Raw genomic sequence first — 12,463 nt, 5'->3', positions numbered from 1 at the left:
TCATTGCAGTGTTAATGTAAGCCTACCTGTGACATTAATAAATAAATACATGGTTGACTCTTGAGGTCCTGAGAAGTAAAAAGAAAAAGAGAACATGCTCTTATAGACCATCAATGGAGCAGCACAGAGGTTGGCACTGCTGCTTTACAGTGCCAGGGACCCAGGTTCAATTCTGGCTTTGGATCACTGTCTGCATGGAGTTTGCACGTTCTCCCCATGTCTGCGTGGTTTTTCTCCGGTTTCCTCCCGCAATCGGAAGATGTGCAGGTGGATTAGCAAGGGCAAATACGTGGAGTTACGAGGATAGGGCCTGGGTGGGATTATTGCCAGTGCAGGCTTGATGGGCCGAATGGCCTTCTTCTGCACTGTAGAGATTCTATGATTCTATTCTATGATTTTAGGTTTGGTGGATTGGCCATGCTAAATTGCCCCTTAGTGTCTCAAGATGTGTAGGTTAGGGTGATTAGTGTGGTAAACACGTGGAATTACATAGAACATAGAACATAGAACATTACAGCGCAGAACAGGCCCTTCGGCCCACAATGTTGCACCGACCAGTTAAAAAAAAAAACTGTGACCCTCCAACCTAAACCAATTTCTTTTCGTCCATGAACCTATCTACGGATCTCTTAAACGCCCCCAAACTAGGCGCATTTACTACTGATGCTGGCAGGGCATTCCAATCCCTCACCACCCTCTGGGTAAAGAACCTACCCCTGACATCGGTTCTATAACTACCCCCCCTCAATTTAAAGCCATGCCCCCTCGTGTTGGATTTCTCCATCAGAGGAAAAAGGCTATCACTATCCACCCTATCTAAACCTCTAATCATCTTATATGTTTCAATAAGATCCCCTCTTAGCCGCCGCCTTTCCAGCGAAAACAATCCCAAATCCCTCAGCCTCTCCTCATAGGATCTCCCCTCCATACCAGGCAACATCCTGGTAAACCTCCTCTGCACCCTCTCCAAAGCCTCCACATCCTTCCTGTAATGTGGGGACCAGAACTGCACACAGTACTCCAAGTGCGGCCGCACCAGAGTTGTGTACAGTTGCAACATAACGCTACGACTCCTAAATTCAATCCCCCTACCAATAAACGCCAAGACACCATATGCCTTCTTAACAACCTTATCTACTTGATTCCCAACTTTCAGGGATCTATGCACACATACACCTAGATCCGGGGATAGGGCCCGGGTGGGATGGTCTGTTAGAGAGTCGGTGCAGACATGATGGGCTGAATGGCCTCTTTCTGTACTGCAGGGATTCTATGATTTAATGATTCTATGATCTTTCACAACCTCAGCATGTTGCAAAGCACTTTCCAGAAAATTAGTGCATGTTTGAAGTTTAACCATTGTAATGTAGAGAAACGCAACAGCCAATTTATGAGTAGCAAGGTAACACAAAGAACAATGCGATAAAGACCAGATACTGTTTTGTCATGACAGTGATCGGCCAGAACATGGGGGAGAATGTCCCTGCTCTTCTTCGCCATGATGTCCGGGGATCTTTTACAGCAACTTGAGCAAGCAGACAGGACCTCGATGTAGGTTCTCAGCTGAAAGGTGACATCTCCAGCAGTGCAGCACTCTCTCAGGGACATATTGGAGGACCATCCTTGATTCTTGAAATGAGCCCACTTTGCTATGCCAATACCACTGACTCAAGTGAGTTCAGAGGTGCCTCCCCCATAGATAGTTGGAGTGCAGAGTGCTGATTTAATGGGTAGGATTTTCTGGCTGCGCTCACCCCAAAACCAAAAAATCCTGCCCAAGGTTGACGGACCTTTCCATGGTCCGCCCCTCGCCTGCTTCGATTCCTGTGGCAGGCGGAAGAGGAAAATTTGCCCCAGTATCTCGTTACCAGCAACCAGTGCTCCTACCATGACAGCCAGCAAGTAGTCAGACAGGACGGACACGGGAAACAGGAAAAATGTGGGAAACCGACAGCCAAACTTCCACGTAAAGGTGTTATTTTTCTACTCCAACTTATCGCAATGATCTGTCTGCCAGTTTACTGGTGTTCTCTGGGAGGTCCCATTAATCACCCATTAATGGCTATATAAATCTAGCTGGTGTTTAATAGCCTCCTCATAAAACGCAAAACTAAACTGGAGTGGTTTTACTGCAATGGGACCCGTGGTTATGTCTAAAGGACTCTGGCAATGTGGCATCTGACAGCCATTTAATAATGCTTGCTTTGTTTTTTTAAGAGGTACTTGATGGATATTTGAGACTGTCAAGAATCTGAAGAGTGGGGACTGCATTACACCGAGCAACATAGAACAAACGCACAAGCAAACCATTCAATCCACTTTCACCACCACCGTTTATGCTTCTGCACCCCCCCAACTCCCCTGACACCCCACCAATGTTCACCACTCCCCCTCCCCCACCGCCACAAACAAGCCTTTTATCTCATCTGATTGACATAACCTTCCAGTTTTCCCTCCCTGATCTCTATAGGGTATGATGTGGAGATGGGGGACATTGGACTGGGGTGGGCACAATAAGAAGTCTCACAACACCAGGTTAAAGTCCAGCAGGTTTATTTAGACTTACGAGCTTTCGGAGTGCTGCTCCTTCATGCTCCTTCAGGGCTAAATTGATGAAGGAGCAGGACTCTGAAAGCTCATGATTCCAGATAAACCTGTCGGACTTTAACCTGGTGTTGTGAGACTTCTTTCTAAAGGATATGGGGAGAAGGCAGGATCAGGCTATTGAGTTGGATGATCAGCCATGATCTTAGTGAATGGCGGAGCAGGCTCGAAGGGCCAAATGGCCTCCGACTGCTTCTATTTTCTATGTTTCATCTCTTTTCATGCTGGGCCACCAAACTGCTAAATTCACCAGAACACAAGAAATAAGAGAATTAGTAGACCATTCGGCCCATCGAGCCTTCTCCACCATTCAATCCGATCATGGCTGATCTTGGGCTTCAACTCCACTTTTCCACCCTCTCCCCATGTCCCTTAATTCCCTGAGAGATCAAAAATCTATCGGACCCAGCCTGAAATGTATTCAACGATGGAGAATCTGGGGTAGAGAATTACGAAGTTTCACAACCCTATGAGTGAAGTAATTTCTCCCCACCTCAGTCCTAACTGTCATGGTTGTTTATTTCCTTGTTTGTAATCGGTAAAAGTTATTGCTGTATGTTAATTGTATCCTTAAATAAACTTTGTTTGGTAAAAGCTCCCTCGTGGGTCAGTTGAATCATACCTGAAGTGAGACATCTCATGCTCAGCCCAGCCAAATTCAAATTGCAAAACTTATGATCCAAGCGGACTTCATAAAACACTTTGGAGTTCCTGACCTGAATTATAACACACCCAAGGCCGGAAGTGAACCTGGGTCCCTGGTGCTGTGTATATCTGCAATGAGCAGAGAAAGATTGCCCATTCCCATCTCTGTTTATCACCTAACTCCATTCATGTTCTTGGCTCTTCCAGCTGCTGAGACCCTGCAGTTTTGACTATTCCAAGACATGTCTGGCCAGCTACCCACACTCTACATTCCCTAAACTTGAGGTCAACAAAAATTCTGCTGTGCATATCCTAATTCATCGTCCTTGTGGCATGTTTTCCAGTGGCGAAATCCCATCAATGTCTATGGCGCTTTGCATGGCTTGCCAGTCCCGCCACCAGGGAACTCATCACTGGTCGCCACCATCAGCAGGACTGGAAGATCCCACTGGTGCGAAGGGCTGGAAAATTCCACCCAATGTGTTTTTGGTTGTTGTAGTTAAGATATAAGTTTAAAGTTTATTTAATAATGTGACAAGTAAAGGCTTACATTAATACTGCAATGAAGTCACTGTGAAAATCCCCTAGTCGTCACAGTCTGGCCCCTGTTCGGGTACACTGAGGGAGAATTTAGCATGGCCAATCCACCGAATCAGCATGTCTTTCAGACTGTGGGAGGAAATCGGAGTACCCGGAGGAAACCCATGCAGACACAGAGAGAACGTGCAGACACCACACAGACAGTGACCCAAGCCGGGAATTGAACCCAGGTCCCCGGTTCTGTGAGATAGCAATGCGAACCACTGTGCCAATAGGATGGGGGCCAAGAAACATCAGATGATATCTGGGACTGGGCAAAGAAGTGCTGATAATCTCCTCGCCATGATCTGATGGAGGAAGCAGACTAGTACAGTCCCACCCAGCTTAGTGATGGTGGTGAGGTGTTGTATCAGGAGGATGTGATCAACCATGTCACATGTTGCAGTGAGGTTAAGAAGGGGGAGAGTATACCTTGGTGACAATCACGTAGGATGTTATTTGTGACTTCAGTTAGAGTAGTTGCGGTGTTATGGCAGAGTGACCAGCTGGAATGGGCCATGTCCCAATAAGGAGTCAAAAGCCTTGGAGAAGGGGCATGGAACGTAGGGAGAGAAAGTTGGCATGTGCCCGTATAACAAAAAGTGCCTAATCTCTTCTGAACATGCAAAGAGCTTCTACCTTTCTGATCAATTGCCTTAAATCTGCACAATCCAGGATAAACAAAACAGCATTCAAATGTTCGCTCTTTATTTTTTTTTTCAGAACATTTGAAAGAACGCTTAGAGGAATACATGGCCAGATTTCCAAAAGTGAGGATCATGCGCACCAGGAAGAGGGAAGGCCTGATCCGAACCAGGTTGCTGGGGGCTTCGGTGGCCAAAGGTGAAGTTTTGACCTTCCTCGACTCGCACTGTGAGGCCAATGTGAACTGGTTACCGCCGCTGCTCGGTAAGTGACAACCCAGGTTCACTTAACGACAACAACCCACGTAACTTCTTTGTGTTTGATCTTGAGTCCAAACATATTCTTTCCTAGGGTACAAACGTGGAGGGGAATTTTCCCGTCCCGCCCACTTTGGGAGTCATAGTGAGCGGGGAGTGAGGGTGAGCTGGGGATGGACCATGCAAAGGCCCATTGACCTCAGCCAGGATTTTCCAGTTCTGGGGCGATCGCGGCCAGAATATCCCACACGTGGTTCCTAAAGGGACTTTGGAAAGGGAGGAATGAGTGAGGGGGCGGGGGGGTGGGGTCGGGGGGAGGTGGCTGTTGCGCTTAGAACAGCCCACATTGAAGGAAGGATTTGAAAAGCAGTGCCCTTTAGCTTCCCTCCCTGCTACATACATATCATAGTCATGGAGGTAGAGGGGTCTGAACAGTTCTGGACATGACTCCAGTGGGACTCAAAGTCAATCGATCCTAGGTCAACGCAGCAGCAGAACAGAGACATTTTGCTTAAAGATCAAGGCCAACTTACTCATATATTAACACCGGAATCACTTGGTTCCCCATCATAGAGATAATTGGACATTCAGCTATCAGAAGGTGCTGTCAAAGCAGGGGGTAACCCCTCAATACAATTGTTGCACGCTCTCGCTATCCCAGGTCCACATCAACAGACTGAACCATACCAGGGGAGATGATGGCCTGGTGGTATTATCGCTAGACTGTTAATCCAGAAACTCAGCGAATGTTCTGGGGACCCTGGTTTGCATCCCGAATTTGGAATTTGAATTCAATAAAAAATATCTGGAATTTGGATTCTACTGATGACCATGAAACCATTGTCGGAAAAACCCAGCTGGATCACTAACGTCCTTTAGGGAAGGAAATCTGCCGTCCTTACCAGGTCAGGCCGACATGTGACTCCAGAGCACAGCAATGTGGTTGACTCAATGAGGGCGGATGGACAGGGAATAGAGAAGGGGAGAGCTCAGACCAAAGGATTGAGATGTGTTTACTTTAATGCCAGGAGTATAGTGAATAAAGGAGATGAGCTCAGAGCGTGGATCGATGCCTGGAAGTGTGATGTGGTGGCCATTACGGAGACTTGGATGTCTCAGGGACAGGACTGGATACTCCAGGTGCCGGGATTCAGATGTTTCAGGAAGGACAGGGAGGGAGGCAAGAGAGGGGGTGGAGTGGCACTGCTGATCAGGGATAGTGTCACAGTTGTAGAGAAGGTGTATGCTGTGGAGGGATTGTCCACCGAGTCTCTGTGGGTGGAAGTTCGGAGTGGGAAGGGGCCGGTCACTTTGCTGGGAGTTTTCTATAGGCCGCCCAATAGTAACAGGGAGGTGGAGGAGCAGATAGGGAAACAGATCCTGGAGAGATGCAGTAATAGCAGAGTTGTTGTGATGGGAGACTTTAATTTCCCAAACATAGATTGGAATATCTCGAGGGTAAGGGGATTGGATGGGGAAGAGTTCGTTAGGTGTGTTCAGGAAGGTTTCCTGACACAGCATGTGGACAAGCCTACAAGAGGAGAGGCTGTACTTGATCTGATACTGACCAATGAACCTGGACAGGTGTCAGATCTCTCAGTGGGAGAGCATCTTGGGGATAGCGATCATAACTCTATCTCCTTTAGGCTTGCATTGGAAAAAGAGAGGATCAGGCAAGCTACGAAAGTGTTTATATGGAGTAAGGGGAAATATGAAAACATTAGACAGCAAATTAGAGGAGTAAACTGGAAGGAGGTATTCTCGGGGAAATGTACTGAAGAGAGGTGGCAGTTTTTCAAGGAATGTCTGTCTAGAGTTCTACAGGACAATGCTCCGAGCAGACAGGGAGGTGTTGGTCGGTCAAAGGAACCGTGGTGCACGAAAGCTGTGCGGGACCTAGTCGAGAAGAAAAGGAAAGCGTACAAAAGGCTCAGAGAGCTTGGCGAAGATAGGGATTTAGAAGAGTATACGGCTTGTAGGAAAGGACTAAAGAAGGAAATTAGGAGAGCCAGAAGGGGTCACGAGAAGGCCCTGGCAGGTAGGATTAAGGAGAACCCTAAGGCGTTCTATAAATATGTGAAGAGTAAAAGGATGAGACGAGACGGAATAGGGCCTATAAAAGGTGAAGGCGGGAAAGTCTGTACGGAACCAGTAGAAATGGCAGAGGTGCTCAATGAGTATTTTGCCTCGGTTTTCACAGAGGAGAAGGACCTGGGTGGATGTACTGCAGGCGTGCGGTGGACTGAAAGGATTGAGTATGTGGACTTTAACAAAGAGGTTGTGCTGGAATCTTTGAATGGCATCAAGATAGATAAGTTGCCGGGTCCGGATGGGATGTACCCCAGGTTACTGTGGGAGGCGAGCGAGGAGATTGCAGAGCCTCTGGCGATGATCTTTGCATCGTTGATGGAGACGGGAGAGGTGCTGGAGGATTGGAGGATTGCGGATGTGGTTCCTATTTTCAAGAAGGGGAATAGGGATAGCCCAGGTAATTACCGACCGGTGAATCTAACCTCAGTGGTTGGTAAACTGATGGAGAAGATCCTGAGGGACAGGATATATGAGCATTTAGAGAGGTTTAGTATGCTCAAGAATACTCAGCATGGCTTTGTCAAGGGCAGATCGTGCCTTACGAGCCTGGTGGAGTTCTTCGAAAATGTGACTAAACACATTGACGAAGGGAAGGCGGTAGATGTGGTTTATATAGATTTTAGCAAGGTGTTCGATAAGGTCCCCCATGCAAGGCTTCTGGAAAAAGTGAGAGGGCATGGGATCCAAGGAGCTGCTGCCCGGTGGATCCAGAACTGGCTTGCCCAAAGGAGGCAGAGAGTGGGTATAGATGGGTCTTTTTCTAAATGGAGGTCGGTCACCAGTGGAGTGCCCCAGGGATCTGTTCTGGGACCCTTGCTGTTTGTCATTTTCATAAATGACGTGGATGAGGAAGCGGAGGGATGGGTTGGTAAGTTTGCCGACGACACGAAGGTTGGTGGGGTTGTGGATAGTCTGGAGGGATGTCAGAAGTTACAGAGGGACATAGATAGGATGCAAGACTGGGCGGACAAGTGGCAGATGGACTTCAACCCAGATAAATGCGTAGTGGTCCATTTTGGCAGGACAAATGGGATGAAGGAGTACAATATAAAGGGAAAGACTCTTAGTACTGTAGAGGATCAGAAGGACCTTGGGGTCCGGGTCCATAGGACTCTGAAATCGGCCCCACAGGTGGAGGAGGTGGTTAAGAAGGCGTATGGTGTGCTGGCCTTTATCAGTCAAGGGATTGAGTTCAGGAGCCCAGGGGTAATGATGCAGCTATATAAGACCCTCGTCAGACTCCACTTGGAGTACTGTGCTCAGTTCTGGTCGCCTCACTATAGGAAGGATGTGGAAAAGATTGAAAGGGTGCAGAGGAGATTTACAAGGATGTTGCCTGGATTGAGTGGCATGCCTTATGAGGATAGGCTGAGGGAGCTCGGTCTTTTCTCCTTGGAGAGACGAAGGAGACCTAATAGAGGTGTATAAGATGTTGAGAGGCATAGATCGGGTGGACTCTCAGAGGCTTTTTCCCAGGGTGGAAATGTCTGCTACGAGAGGACACAGGTTTAAGGTGCTGGGGGGTAGGTACAGGGGAGATGTTAGGGGTAAGTTTTTCACACAGAGGGTGGTGGGCGAGTGGAATCGGCTGCCGTCAGTGGTGGTGGAGGCGAACTCAATAGGGTCTTTTAAGAGACTCCTGGATGAGTACATGGAGCTTAATAGGATGGAGGGTTATAGGTAGGTCTAGAAGGTAGGGATGTGTTCGGCACAACTTGTGGGCCGAAGGGCCTGTTTGTGCTGTAGTTTTTCTATGTTTCTATGTTTCTCAACTGCCCTCTGAATAAAGGCAACTGGGGATGGGCAATAAATGCTGGCCAGCCAGTGACGCCCATGTCCCACGAATGAATTAAAAAAAAATAGACTGAGATGCAGATCCTCCAACAGTCAACCTCCATTTGCCCTTGGGGAATCTAGGGCTGGATATCGGATGAAAATTAGAAGCAGACTTTTCAGGAGTGCAATTCGGAAACACTTCTACATGCAAAAGGTGGTGGAGCTTTTGACTCTCAAATGACTGTTGATTCTCAAATCAAGTATCAGTTTTAAATTTAGAATTGATAGATCTTTGTTATCCAAAGGTATTAAGGGATGTGGGGAATAACTGGGCACATAGAGTTCGGTTACAAATCAGCCAAGATCTTATTGAATGCCAGGAACAGCTTGAGGGTTTAAATGGTCTATTCCTGGAGCTATGCTGTAACGTCCAAAGCCTCCATAGCTGAGTTACAGTTTCCCTCCCCGTATAAGAGTATGTAGTTAAGTATTAAGTTGTAAATTTTGACATTTGTACATGTATTTGACTTTCATTTATATTTTATCTCAGTTTTTCATCAAAACTCCAAAAGCAGGCTTTTGGGCCTATCTCTACTGTTTCTAGCCATATCTCCTGCACAACCCTGTTGACATTCTAGGACATATTGAGATAAAAAGGGAGGAGGTATTGGAGGTTTTGAAAAATGTTAAGGTGGACAAGTCCCCATGATCAGATAGTGTCTATCCCAGAATACTGAGAGAGGCGAGGGAAGAAATTGCTGAGGCCTTGGCCAAAATCTTTATATCCTCTTTAGCCATGGGCGATGTACCAGAGGACTGGAGAGTAGTTAACATTGTTCCTCTGTGAGCCTTACATCAGTAGTGGGGAAATTATTGGAGAAGATTCTTAGGGACAGAATGTACTCACATTTGGAAGAGAATAGCTTATTAGCAATAGGCAGCATGGCTTTGTAAAGGGGAGGTCATGTCTCACAAACTCTTTGATTTAATTTGATTTATTATTGTCACAGTATTAACATACAGTGAAAAGTATTGTTTCTTGTGCACTATACAGACAACTTGATTGAGTTCTTTGAGGAAGTGACAAGGAAAATTGACCAGGGCAGGGCAGTGGATGTTGTATACATGGACTTTAGTAAAGTCTTCGATAAGGTTCCTCATGGCAGGCTGATACAGAAGGTGAAGTCATATGGGATCCGAAGTGAGCTGGTAAGATGGATTCAAAACTGGCTTGGACATAGAAAGCAGAGAGTGGCAGTGGAAGGGTACTTTTCTTACTGGAGGTCTGTGAAAAGCGGTGTATCCCGGGGATCAGTGGTGGGGCCTCTGTTATTTGCAATATATATAAATGATTTGGAGGAAAACGTAGGTGATCTGATCAGTAAATTTGCAGGTGATACAAAAGTTGGGGAAGTAGGGATAGTGAGGAGGATTGTCAGGGGATGCAGCAGGATATAAATCAGCTGGAGACCTGGGCCAAAAGACAGCAAATGGAATTTAACCCAGACAAATGTAAGATGATGCAATTTGGAAGGTGTACTGCAGAAAGAAAGTATACAGTAAATGGTAGAGCCCTTAGAAATATTGGCATACGGAGGGATCTATGCGTGCAGATCCACAGTTCCCTGAAGGTGGCAACTCAGGTGGACAAGGTGGTCAAGGAGACGTATGACATGTTGGCCTTCATCGGTCGGGACGTTGAGTATAGGAATTGGAAAATCATGTTGCAGCTGTATAAATCTTTGGTTAGGCTGCATTTGGAATATTGTGTACAATTCTGGTTGCCACACTACCGGAAGGATGTTGATGCATTGGAAAGGGTGCAGAAGAGATTTACCAAGATGTTGCCTGGTTTGGAGGGTATGGACTATGAAGAAAGGTTGAACAAACTTGGATTGGTTTCATTGGAGCGTCAGGGATGAGGCTTACAAGATTAAGACAACCTTGGATAGAGTGGGAGTCTTTTTCCCAGGGTCAAAGGGTCAACTCGGAGGCATAGGTTGAAAGTGAAAGGGGTAAAGTTTAAAAGTGATGTAAGGGGTAAGTTTTCACACAGAGGGTGATGAATGCCTGGAAAGCGCTGCCGGAGGGGGTGGTGGAAGCGGATTCTATAACAATGTTCAAGAGGCATCTGGATTTTTACATGAATAGGTAGGGAATAGACGGATATGGGCCATGTAGAGGCAAGAAAATAGAGAGGTATCAGTGTCGGCACAGACTTGGTGGGCTGAAGGGCCTGTTCCTGTGCTGTATTGTTCTTTGCTCTTTGTTCTAACCCCTTTCATAATGCTTTAAGTACAGTGGGGCCCCGTTGTAACGCGATGGTTGGGGGTCCATAAAATGTTATCACGAATGTTATCGGGGTCGCGCTAAATTGGGGTCGCGCTAAATCACTAAACCAGAAATAGTCAAAAAAAGGGTCCAATGATTCATCGCGTCATATCCGATTTCGCACTATATCGGGGCGCGTTACAACGGGGCTCCACTGTATTTAGTTATGTTTTCTTATCATCAGTCTATTGAACCTTAATATTTTAACATTGTTGAAACAATTGTCCTTCGCGCACCCCCAACCCCCCAACCCCCCAACCACCCCCATTTTGCCTGGGGAAGCAATGGCCTAGTGGTATTTTCACTTGATTATTAATCCAGAAACTCAGCTAATCATAGAATCTTAGAATCCTGTAGTGCAGAAGGAGGCCATTTGGCCCGTCATTGGACTTGACTAATGTTCTGGGAACCCATGTTCGAATCCCGCCACGGCAGATGGTGGAATTTAAATTCAATAAAGAAAATCTGGAATTAAGAATCTACTGATGACCATGAAACCATTGTCGATTGTCGGAGAAACCCATCTGGTTCACTAATGTCCTTTCGGGAAGGAAATCTGCCGTCCTTACCCGGTCTACAATGTGACTCCAGAGCCACAGCAATGTGGTTGACTCTCAACTGTCCTCAGGCAACTAGGGATGGGCAATAAATGCTGGCTAGCCCATGTCCCATGAATTAATTTAAAAAACTCCCTCATCTCCTGAACCTGCTTGACTTCCTCCTTCTCCCGAGCAGACGCTGCCTTCTTTCTCCACCTGCACTGTTTTAAATTACCTCCATCCCACCTTCTCCCTGTCCTGTTTCAATTGGCCCGTCCTGTAATCCCACTTAACCTGAGGACCAGTCTAAGACGTGGCTCCCATATTCACTGCTACTTGACACTGACTCGTGGGAAATAAGTTTACAGGCATTCTGAATTCCAAATGATTCACGAGCATGTAATGGACCTTGGTGACATTTGGTGAGATTCTGTTTGAAAAGGAATATGTCAAGAACATAAAGCAACTTGCATTTATATGACACCCTTAGGTTATAGTAAAACACACCATATGCTTTACAGGAGCAATGTTAAAATAAAAATGACATCGAGACATATTAGGACAGGCGACCAAGAGCTTGGGCAGAACAGTAGCTTTTGATGAGAAAAGGTGAAGAAAATGGAGGGTTTTAGGAAAGGGAATTCAAGGCCTCGGCAATTGAAGGCACAGTTTAGACCCTAGGCCAGTGATGGGCAGCCTAGACTAGTGATTGGGTCCTATGAGGGGGAGGGGAGGGGATGGCCTAGTGGTATTATCGCTCGACTATTAATCCAGAAACTCAGTGAATATTCTGGGGACACAGGTTTGAATCCCATCATGGCAGATGGTGGAATTTGAATTCAATAAAAAATAGCTGGAATTAAGAATCTACTGATGACCATGAAACCATTGTCGATTGTCAGAAAAACCCATCCGGTTCACTTATGTTCTTTAGGGAAGGAAATCTGCCATCCTTACCTGGTCTGGCCTACATGTGACTCCAGATCCACAGCAATT

At 46.4% G+C, this 12,463-nt stretch overlaps 1 protein-coding gene across 1 annotated transcript in view; it reads left to right on the top strand.

Moving 5' to 3' along the window:
* Nucleotides 1-12,463, top strand: part of galntl6 (polypeptide N-acetylgalactosaminyltransferase like 6) — a gene marked incomplete at its 5' end in the record, with an annotated part of 862,172 nt that overhangs the window by 614,793 nt on the left and 234,916 nt on the right. Inside the window, one exon of the mRNA XM_078213889.1 lies at nt 4,552-4,737. Coding sequence (XP_078070015.1) covers nt 4,552-4,737 — 186 coding nt within the window. The remainder of the gene's footprint in view (nt 1-4,551; nt 4,738-12,463) is intronic.

Source organism: Mustelus asterias, chromosome 6 (genome assembly GCF_964213995.1).
Source record: "Mustelus asterias chromosome 6, sMusAst1.hap1.1, whole genome shotgun sequence".
Lineage (NCBI taxonomy): Eukaryota > Metazoa > Chordata > Chondrichthyes > Carcharhiniformes > Triakidae > Mustelus > Mustelus asterias.
This window is presented reverse-complemented; position numbering and strand designations above follow the sequence as displayed.